At 32.1% G+C, this 12,130-nt stretch overlaps 1 protein-coding gene across 1 annotated transcript; it reads right to left on the reverse strand.

The window, feature by feature from the left end:
- Window positions 1–1,338: 1,338 nt before the first annotated feature.
- Window positions 1,339–6,543, reverse strand: Ctu2 (Cytosolic thiouridylase subunit 2). Its single transcript, XM_090102844.1, has 4 exons — window positions 6,102–6,543; window positions 5,110–5,438; window positions 2,438–2,710; window positions 1,339–2,075 (listed from the first exon to the last, which is right to left on the reverse strand). The coding sequence occupies exons 1-4, from the start codon at window positions 6,364–6,366 to the stop codon at window positions 1,869–1,871; spliced, it is 1,074 nt and encodes a 357-aa protein (XP_089958970.1). The 5' UTR covers window positions 6,367–6,543; the 3' UTR covers window positions 1,339–1,868.
- Between the last annotated feature and the right edge of the window lie 5,587 nt (window positions 6,544–12,130).

The following is a 12,130-nucleotide window of genomic DNA, read 5'->3' on the forward strand; positions in this document are numbered from 1 at the left end:
CAAGTCTTATCCTGAAGGTAAGAGGAAGGTATTATATTATCTTGTGCCCTAGGGGAGGTCAGTTACTCGAGCTGCATTTTTATTATAATCCTTAAAAAGTAAGTGCCACTATTACTATTTAAAATTATTATTTCACAGATCACCAGTTAGGTATGAAATTAAAAAAAGAAGCCATAAATAGGTACACATAATTCTGAATAGTTGAAAGGTGTCGATACTCCAGTCTAGTCTAGACAAATCTTATATCCTTACGAACAAATACAGCCTTCAGTGTTTCCTGTGTGTAAGAAAATAATATTGGACTGTAGAGTTCCATTACAGTCCTATAAATTAAACTTTAGTCTTTATATTTTTTATTTTGAAGCCCGCAACTCCGTCCGCAATCAATTACAATAATTATAAGTAAAAATGTTTCTAGTAAGGGTTGCACGTGTAAATGAGGCTAATTTATTCGTCACATTAGTACCACCTCACGTTGATATTTATATAATTGTATATCTGTGTGCAAAAGTGCACCTGTTGTGTTTGGTAAGTGTGAACCTATCTACAATTTTCTTCTCTAGTTAATATCATTGCATGAGATGCACGAATCAATACATTGTTACAAATGATTAGTGCTATCCGATTCAGATCAGACTACATCATAGAAATCTAAATAACAAGACATTAGAAGTCGTAAGCACGCGTGACCTTGTCGCCACTCAGGTGACTTCCAAGCCACCAGTGCGTTCGTCGCTATTCAGTTGCTCTCGAGACGTGCGTGTGTAAACATAGTGTGTTTCATCATTTCCCATTGCGGAAATTCATCCTGCTAACAAAGGAATAACATTTCATCGGTAAGTATTTTTTTTAGAAATAATGCAGTTTTTCCTTAAAATTAAAGAATATATTTTACAAGTAATACGAATGTCACCATAGTAATCTAAATAACAATGAATGACACAGTCGACCGTTCATATTATCACGTTTTACACAAATTTCAACCTTATTTCTATGTATTTAGGTTCAAAGTTATATCTTTTGAAAATTAACGCCCTCTGTTGTAGAAAAGCCGAATTTTTTCGAATTTGTACTTTTCTAAGCAAAAAGAATCAAAACATGTCATGTACCTGGGATGTTATTCGAAAATAAATAAAATAAAATAAATAAATATTATAGGACATTATTATGTATGTTTGTTTTTTTTAAGTTTTCACTAAATTGAAGCTGTCCAATAAAAGGCATAGTTTACTTGTGTGTACTGTTTAGGGTTTAAATGCTTTGATTTTGGCGACAGTGGTTTTCATACTAATATTTATGACATTATAGCAGTTCTATAGTGTCTTGTTAGATTTCTATGGACTACATACATGTATTATCAGTAGGTAATACATGATTTCCACGTAAAGCGAGGTTAAAAAAATCTACGCAATTTGTATAAATTCGATAGTTTTGATTATTTACGCAATAACCAAAACTTATTTTAAAGATGTTTTTTCTAAACGAATTTTCTGAACTTAATTTCTAAAGCGGCAAAACATGCTTTTTTATATTTTTAAGGCGCCTGTACTTGATTGTTTATTTTCGTTGTGTTCGATTTAAGTGTTTATTCCTAATGTTGGATGGCACCAAAAACAATGAATTATGGATAAAATATAAGGAATTATACACAAAAAAGGGGTAAAGAAAAGGTGATTTTAGTGTGACGTATTTTATGAACGGCCAGAACATAATATTATGATCAAATCACAAAAGAGTACTTATCTCGTTTTTTTTTTCTGTTACCTATTAAACTAGAATACTCTGATTGCAGAAGAAAAACATACACATATTTTTATTATAATTTATTTGTTTAAGTATACTTATCTTTCTTTGCTTTATAATAATATTTATAGCTCCGTTTTTATTTCACAGTAATTTTTACTACATCCATAACATAGAGATTCATAAATATGGGGAAACACCGAACTTTCTGATAAAATATTATCTTCCATGTGTATACTTTCACTTTTTAAGTTACATTCTGATGAAACTTTTTTTGAGTAAGCTATTGCAGCAACAGCAGTTAATTTGGTAGATTTAACATCAATTTTATTCTGAAAAAATAAACATTATTATTATCACTATAGACCTGAAAGTGAAAATTGTCAACATATTGTAAGTGTGCCTAGTACAAACTAACATACATAGTATTTAAAAAAATTGAGTAAGTTAACCAAAAAAAAAAGTCTTAGATTGTGGTCTGTATCATTGAACAGAACTATTTAAAGGACCCAGAATGGAGAGTATTGGGAGCTGTCTGATTTTCTTAAAAATTATATTGTTTTAATATTTTATTATAGGACTTATGTTATACTCTTTAATTAGTTCTTAAGCAAAATTGAAAGCATAGCATGTTACATAATAATTATTTTCAAATATGTAGATTTATACAAATTATTACAAAAAGCGAACATACCTGGCAAGTTTTACAATATTTCTTATTCTTATTTTCTTCCTCAGAACCAATTTTGTCAGCTGTTTTGCAAATTGTGGAAATTGTAGCAGGAGTATTTTCTTGCAGATCACATATAAACTTTGAAATGATTGATTGTAAACTATTTCCCTCCAAATTGTTACCATAATAGGGATTTAACTCCTTTATTCTTACATAATGGTAAAGTTCTTCTTTGGTTATTTCTCTCATAGGTCTCAAAAGTTTAATATCCTTGTGACGGTCATCACAGAATCCCTACAAATTTTATTCAATAGAAATATTTAAAAAATATACATAATATATCTGAGTGTAGTAAGTATTAGAATAAATTATAAAACCAATTGTAAAGAGATAATAACATAATTAAATATAAAAAAACACCCTAATTTTCAATCAAAAAGTCTCAAATTTATAAGAAAGTTTACTAAGGTAATGTTTATTTATTTATACACCCTATGAAAGTGGTCATTTCAAGGAACACAATATCCATGGACTTGAAAAAAAGAAATTTTATTTCTCTTCCTTTTATAATTGTTTTCCTTCTACTCACTGTAAATAAATTATTGTTGCAAACCATCATTGCGCTGGTATATACAGGGTGCCCCGTTTATAGTGGTCCAAAAATTTTTTTCAGCTTGAGAGCATCATGAGTAATCATTTAAAACAAACTTTAGTTAAGCGAAAACTTATGGTTTAGAAATTATGATTTTTTTTATAAATAATCCGGAGTTTCAATATTTTTGTCACAAAACCACTCTGTTATGAAAACTACTGGACCGAATTGAATGAAATTTGGTATAGGTATAGCGCAATAACCTACCTATCGCACTATAGACTCATCTTGTGTAAATAATTAAACTGCATTTTTTTATTTTAACTTTTTCTGTAGTTTTTTGAATTTCTCGGCAAAATATTGATTTTTCGAAAAAATCCTGTGAAAAAAAAATGTACCACCAAGGTTTTGCTGGTACTGCTAAAAACCACCTTAACATAGGGTTATTCTTGACACAAAAAATCATAGTTGTCCTTCGATTGTAACATCTTCAAAAACAACATCATGAACATTAAAGCATGGAAATCGAAAAATTACGAAATTTACCATAATTTAATTTTAATCATTTGGAACAGCCAATTTTTGATTAAAGAACCATTTATTGCCATAAAAGTCATTACAAATCAGTATTCACATGGCTATAAAACTATTTGAATGAAATAAAATTTTAACCTGCCAGCCAAGATAACGTAACTTTATTCTAATGTCAATTTATTGAGTTTTTTTGTTTAAATCTTAATAAAAGGTTTGGAGAATTAATAAAACAAAATAAATATTAATTAACATATTGTTTATTTTTTACAAAAGGTTGAAAAAATGCCGTCCGCCTTTCGCTAAACATAATCTGCATCTGCGTAAGAAATTTCTTCGCAGCCTATTAAATGGCTGCCGGCTTTCTTTAATGACTGTTATATCCACTTGAATTTTTAGGTATGAACCTATGGTAATAAATGGTATAATACCATAAATTGGTATACAAATGTACCTATGTATAATGAATGTATGGTTATTTATAGGCATAAATTCAAGTGGCTATAACAGCCATTAAAGAAAGCCGGCAGCCAAGGCTGCGAAGAAATTTCTTACGCAAATGCAGATTAGGCGGACGGCATTTCAAAAACCTTTTGTAAAATATAAACAATATGTTAATTAATATTTATGTTGTTTTATTAATTCTCCAAACCTTTTATTAAGATTTAATCATAAAAACTAAACAACAAAAAAAACTCAATAAATTGACATTAGAATAAAGTTAAGTTATCTTGCCTGGCAGGTTAAAATTTTATTTCATTCATTTTAAGTTTTATAGCCATGTGAATACTGATTTGTAATGACTTTTACGGCAATATATGGTTCTTTAAACATAAATTGGCCGTTCCAAATGATTAAAATTAAATTATGGTAAATTTCGTAATTTTTCGATTTTCATGTGTTAATGTACATGATGTTGTTTTTGAAGATGTTACAATCGAAGGACAACTATGATTTTTTGTGTCAAGAATAACCCTATGTTAAGGTAGTTTTTAGCAGTACCAGCAAAATCTTGGTGGTACATTTTTTTTTCACAGGATTTTTTCGAAAAATCCATATTTTGCCGAGAAATTCAAAAAACTACGGAAAAAGTCAAAATAAAAAAATGCAGTCTAATTATTTACACAAGATGAGCCTATAGTGCGATAGGTAGGTTATTGCGCTATACCTATACCAAATTTCATTCAATTCGGTCCAGTAGTTTTCATAACAGAGTGGTTTTGTGACAAAAATATTGAAACTCCGGATTATTTATAAAAAAAATCATAATTTCTAAACCATAAGTTTTCGCTTAACTAAAGTTTGTTTTAAATGATTACTCATGATGCTCTCAAGCTGAAAAAAATTTTTGGACCACTATAAACGGGCCACCCTGTATATATAAAGGGAGGAAGAAAATTCTACCGTGTCTATTAAAAATATACTAAATACGATTTGATATTTATAAATAGCTGCACCAATTTTTATGAAATTTAATTTATTGGATTTGTGTCTACCAAAATAATTGAATAATAATTATTATTATCAACATTTTGGGTTGTAGTTAGTTGTGTTACAAAATCATACTTACAATATCATTTTCTATTTGGGTCCCTCTTCCTGTAACTATATTGGTCAGTAATTTTTCAGATAACTTCGTATTTGTTTCTGCAGTGAATATTAAATTACATTCAAATTCCTTAGCCACCTTGTAAAAAATTTGTTGCTTTACTTTAGATATGTAATCAATTCTTGTGGTTGGAGAAAGTTTATTTAATTTATGTTGTATGTCAAAAATATTTATATCATCATTTTCTGTTGAAGTAAACTGATTAACATCCACAATGTGAAATACTAAATTATTAACTTTGCATTTGTCAATTAGTGGTTTTGTAATTGCTTCTTCACATTCATCAAGTCCTGAAAAATTTAAAATTAAGTTTACCCACTAAATGACTCACTTATTGAAATTTTTTCATAATATGTTAACATGTACAAGGAATCAATAGTGAAATAATTGATAATTTATTACTTGAGTCAATTCTTCAAAATATTTTATATTTATCTAGTATCTGTAATATTAATATAAAGGTGACTGGGTGCCGGGTCATTAGGATTGGTCATAGATTGAATTCACTTGGACATATAGGTGGAGAATGAGATGAAGGTCCAATTTCTATTATAAAATCATTTTACTTGACAATCAACATTACACTTTTAACCAAAAATACATTCCATAAAATTGAATACTCACTAGATCTTACAAAATCAATAACAAATAGCAAAATTTTTTAACAATTATAAAAAGTTTGATTGTTCAATAATAAGTACTTAGGTGATACTGGATTTAGTAACAACAAATAATAAATTATTGGAAAGTTATTACATATACATAATTCCTATGTTGAAAACGATTCTAATTCATGTTGGAACTTGGATACAAAATATTTCACACAATATAATCATGAATCTTTTAGGGTCAGCATGAATATAAAATATTGTTTCTATTCGCATCAATTAATATAGCTGTCTAGCATATTAATTGATGCGAATAGAAATATGACACAAAGATCAAACACTCACCTGTTACATGCAAAAATATTGGTGTAATCCGAAGTTTCTTATGACTATTTAATGAGACACCGTTTATAACTAAATCCAATAAAACTGTGGATGATATTCCTCCAGATAAACAAATTAGGGCCTTATCTGTTACGTTTAATTTTGTATTTTTCCCAAGACATGATCGAAATTTATGTGTAATATTAGCTATGAAACAATTTTCACAAAAGAAGTAAACGTTTCTTATTGCTAACGTTCCTTCAGAATTACATTTTCTGCATAACATATTGTTGCTTTCAATGTAACCAGTAATCTTCTTTTACACAGGGATATCAATTTGGAAAAAAAGGCTTACTTTAAAACTATGGCTATTTTATAATGCAACCACGTTTTATTTATTTCTTGACTTCTTGAGAGATGAGCACATGAAGGTGACAACTGACAGCAGCTGTTCTGTGAGCAATCAGCAACTCCGATGGTGGCAGTACACATTGGGCCAACGTGTTGGGCCAACGGGTTGGGCCAACGTGTAGAGAGCTACTTGGCGGTATGTTGGCTTCATTAGCCTAGTTGGCGCCAATATTGGCAGGCCAACCGAATGTTGTCGGTTTTTTGTGCACACATCAAAGGATCTTGGCGCGCTCCACAAACAGCGTTCACACGTTGGTGTCTTGTTCAGTTTGTTGTTACTCGTCAGCGGAGACAGTATCGTTGCGCGTCAATGAAATTTACGTTTAACCATGTTCCGATAGCGATGGCGGCGCCGAGGTTTTACAATTCGTAGAATTGTATCGACATGAAGGAATAATTTGGAATCCACGGCATGAACTACACAAAAATAAAACCATATGACTCAAAAAATTAGATGTTCTATTTTCTATTTATTATATTATTCTAGATGTTTTTCTTATCTCACTTTCATACAATGCGATAAAAAAATGAATATATTTATAAAATGAGTAAAATAGTATTAAAAAGTTACTTGTTCTTAAAAATTAAATAACAATATATGTACAATGAGCATGATTTTGATCAAATTGTGCTTTATTACATAAATAATATTATCATTTAATATAATAATATCTAAAATCTAATCTTTAAAGTTTCGTTTTATAGGTAGTTAAAATTAAATTAAATGTACCTAAAATGTACACATTTTAAACATTTGAAAAAATCTAAACATAATAATGTTTTATTTATACAGATATAAAAAAAGGACAATAGAGATTGGAAAATGGTATCATCGCAGACGGCAGAGTACACTCATTGTTATTGATGCACATGTACGTAATAATTAAACGCACTGTATATAAATAAATTGCCGCGGCTGCAAGAACTTCTACGGACTACGTCCATCTTTGAAGCGCCACTGCAGAATGATCAGTACGCCAATGTGTGAACAGGAATCTTGATATCCTTCATTTTTTCCCAACACGTTGGCCCAACGCCTTGGCCCCATGTGTACTGCCGCTACGAGAATCAGCAAATTCTTTAAGACTGGCGTCTCACGTCATCAGTCATGCTGACACTTGACAGCTTGATGTTCAAAAAAAATTGTCTGTTGCAGAACATAGACCAAGAAGCTTAGATTAAGGATTGGTCTCCGCGCGCGCGCTACGACTAGATACCGCCCCACCTAAAAACAATAGCTCTGTGAGTGCGGCAACTCATTTCTGTAGTGTGTGTTAGGCAATTTGTAAAGACGCTAGTGTGTGTGAAGAATTGGGCTGCCAGCTACATAAATTTTACCTCATAAATGGGAAATCTGGCATCTTGGAAAGAAGTTTGAAAAATATTTTTTTCATCCTGACCTGGCCGGGAATCGAATCCATGTACATGTGACTCAAATCCACTTGCGACGCTACTATACTATAGTCACAAAGGTTGTTTAAAAGTAAAAAAGCGGAAATAAAAAAAAAACATATTATATGAATCAGTTAAACATGGTTAAACAGAAATAAATTATTGTATTATACTTTTTTATACATGTGTTAGTAATAGTATTGAAAAAAAAAAGTTCAAATTATTGCTAAAATATTTCCTCAACCACGTGTATTTTTTTGGATATGCAATACGGCAACACTGAATGGCATCGTATTTTCGTAGAAAAATTTTTCGAAGTAAAGGAGAAATTTCGAATAATACGATACTTAGTGATGGTACGTGATCCCAGTGTCTTTCTTATTTTTTGTTGCATTGAGATAATATTACTACGTATGGAGGAGACACCACGAACAAAATCTGTGCGCCATTTTTTTGCTCTAACTAAGTTTTAAAAATTATTATCTAGTTAGATACTTAACGATGAAAGTTATTCCTTTGCACTTTTCCGTATTATTTGTATTATTTGTGCAATATCGTAACACACACGAAGGCATGTTTGATGCGTTTCACTTTAAAACCATTAAAAAATACCGCTCAACATACGTCACATGACGTATGTTGAGTGGAACATAAGTGATGTAGGCGGTGTCGTCTCCAATGTTTTGTTGTATTATTTTTAAATAGTTTTATGACACAAATAGGCATTTTACTTCAGATTTTGTTCAAAATCTTTATAAACTATCGGTTCACCCTCTCCACACAATGCTTGTGACACGACTGGCTTGGGTACGCCGAATTCGGCGTACTATAAGTTGCCGCATTTTTCAAGTACGCCGGCGGTATCTAGTCGTAGCGCGCGCGCGGAGACCAATCCATAATCTAAGCCAAGAAGCTTATATCAAGCTTATAATGAAGACATAGAGAAATTTATTATTCACGTTGGTGATGAGAGCAGTGAAGATGACTCAGATAGCTGTTATAGTGCTGAAGAACCAAATGATGATACTGAAGATGCCCCGTACCCTCTTGCCAGTACTTCGAAACAGAGTGATGATCAGTCCTTTGAAGGAGTAGAATATTTAGATTTTGATGAATTATATTAATGTACAAAATTTATCTACAAAAAAAAATAAAAATATGTAGTTTTCAAATCGCTTTGTTTTTTTTCTACCCGACGCGACGGACCCAGAAAGAGGGTAATGTGTTTGAGCTGCATGTATGCTTGTTTGTTTGTATGTTTGATTCTATGTGTGCCTCTGCAGTCTAAACACTTGACCGATTTTTATAAAATAACTAATTCCAAATACATTTAAGTAAAATTTGACCTAGGTAGGTCAATTAAAATACTAATGTATTTTTGTCTTAAATTTATACTATTGCTACAATGAAACAATTATAACGGTTTAAATCGCGGTATTTATTTTAGATAATATTATATAGATTTTTAGATTTTTATTCTATAGTATCAAGATAGCTTGCGTCGCAGTATCAGTGTTGCTATATGAGCGACGGTGGCGCCCTCATTTATTTTCATCTCTTTTGTGTCGCACTGTATATCTAATACACTGGAGATTTCAGTATGAACATTAACTTGTAACAAGAAAATATGACCTTGAATGACGCCTGTATGTTTTTTTATCCCTTTCACACCTAACTTGGCAACTTGGCAAGTCAAGGCAAGAAATCTCCAGTGTATTAGATAATATAAGCTTCTTGTACATAATTAATTATTATACAAAAAAGAAAATGCTAAGGCTAAGGGCTCTTTCAATTTATGCGTTTCGTATCGGACCGCTACAGTGCCGGAGCGGTGCGTTTGTCGTACGGCGCACGGCCGGTCGTTTGTTTTCATACAAAATGCACGGTGCGGCAACAGTGCGGCGTCCGTACCGCGAACGCTCGACAGCAGGACGGCAACGTCGCAAGTCCCATAGGTATGTCGGAAATGCAATAAAGTATCGATGTATATCGTATCAATGTTTTTTGAAAATATCAATATCGATATTGATATTTTTATTAAAAAAACTAGCGGTCCGCCCCGGCTTCGCCCGTGGCACATGTTTACGTTTTCTCTACATAAGAACCATCCTCGTACTTCAAGGAATATAATAAAAAAAGAATTATCGAAATCAGTTCAGCCGTTCTCGAGTTATGCGCTTACCAACACATTTTGCGATTCATTTTTATATATAAGATATAGATATATCGGTATGATTTGACAGAGAATATTCGTGCTCTAAAAATTAATTTTTTGGTCTAATCTAATTCAATCACAAATTCAATCATCTTGCATTTCTACGGATACTCAAGTACAGAAATACGCGCGTTTTGAGGTTATAATATATAAGTTACCCGTGGTAATAATACGGACGGGCAGTTGAAGAGCACTAACAGTAATGTTTCTTCGTCAGCGTCCATGGCTTAATTCCCGTATCGGCAGTTAGATACGCTTTCAATTTAAGCGTTTGGTAACGGACTGCTACCGTACTGCAACGGCACGGCAGCGGGTTATAACTAGAATAGCGGCACGGAAAACGTGCGGCAGCGGTCCGATACGAAACGCATAAATTGAAAGAGCCCTAACCCCTCGTTTTCACCAAAGTATAATACATGTATTTTACAAATTTGATGCAATGTTTTCGTTTCTCATAGACATGTGTAAAACATGTTGTATACAAAATTTGATACATGTAGGATAACCATAGGATAACTTATATGAAACTTGTTGGTTGAAAACTTCTAGTTGCCTGATCTAAGTTGCCTACATGTTTATGATCTCTTGTTTTTGTTGTAGCAATACTTGTAGAATTCGAGACAAATTCAGTCGTACCTACTTTTATAATTTCTATTAAAAAAAAAACTTGTGATATGTATGTATGTTGAAAACTTTATCCAACAAACATGGATAAAGTTTAAAACTTGTTTGTTACTAGTATTATACAGAAATTGCAATAAAATAAACAATACTTATCTAAACCACGACTGTGTTTTGTAGGTGAGAACGCTATCAATGGATCAGACAAGTTCTACCATGTCACAGACTTCAGTGTAAACGCAAATGTATTTTATACCTTGTATAAATACTTGTTGGCTACAAAGTGTGAACGAAATAATGTTTGAGACAGTCTCAATACATGTGTAAAATAAATAATTATGTTTTGAAAAGTATTCTACAAGTTTTGTATCAAACTAGTATTTAACTTGTTTCTTGGTAAAAACGAGGGGCTAGTGGGCTAAACTGTACTTTATAGGGCGTCGAGTTGAGAGTCGTAAATTTTTTGTGCTTAGCTATAAATTGGCCTATGCAACCTAAATCTGAAATTTCATTTGTAGGAAACTTAGTTTTTGAGTTACGAATTTTTTGAAAATCGCAAAAATTACTATAGAAAGTTACTCCATCTTGTTTTTTTTTGACGTGACAACGTCTTATAATTCGATAGAGCCGGCTGCACGCACGAAAAAACATGACTCATGCGGGGTTACCTCGCTCTGAGGCGTTCCATGTAATGTGATGTAAAGCTTGAAGTGCAAGCGAGAGCGCAGAACGAGCGACAAAGAAGCACAATCGGACGTTGTCACGTTCAACTATCGTCAGTAAACCGACTTTACAGACAACCAATTTTGTATTTTAAAAGAAGTAGCGTGGGTTTGACGCATTTGGTGCACTTCTCAACTTGTACACCATGCTCAAATAGTGAACTTAGCAACTGGTGCACTTCTCAAATGGTACACTTCGCAACTGGTGCACTTCGCAAAATGTGCACTTTTTATGATGAGTGGAGATTTGGAAAAATTGTTTAAAAATGAAAGAATCTTTTGTTTTGCGTAGGTTATTTCTTAAAAAATATTATCAACCTTTTAAGTAGGTACACTCTCACTCAAATAATTTTCAATGATGGGATGGGCGGTGTGTGCTAGAGAATTCACATTTCCCACACCATCATTACCAATTATTGGGACTATGGTCTGCTAAATAACGCCTATTGAATACCTTTCGTGGCGCAGACTCTATAGTTGAAAACAATAGGATGTGTATTGTTTAGGTGTATTCACAAAACATCCAAAATGTAACAGCCGAAGCTAGCTGGTCAATATACACCAAAATAATTTTAACCTTAATAGTATGAAATAAGGTCTTATTTTCAAAGTAGGCAGAGGATACTATAAGTCCCTGTCATGTATCTAGTTGTTAGTAATGATCAAAGAATGAAAGAAAAAGGCAATCA

Source organism: Colias eurytheme, chromosome 6 (genome assembly GCF_061535395.1).
Source record: "Colias eurytheme isolate Ceu_HAF_F1 chromosome 6, ilColEury1 Martin Lab GWU primary, whole genome shotgun sequence".
NCBI classification, from domain to species: Eukaryota; Metazoa; Arthropoda; class Insecta; order Lepidoptera; family Pieridae; genus Colias; species Colias eurytheme.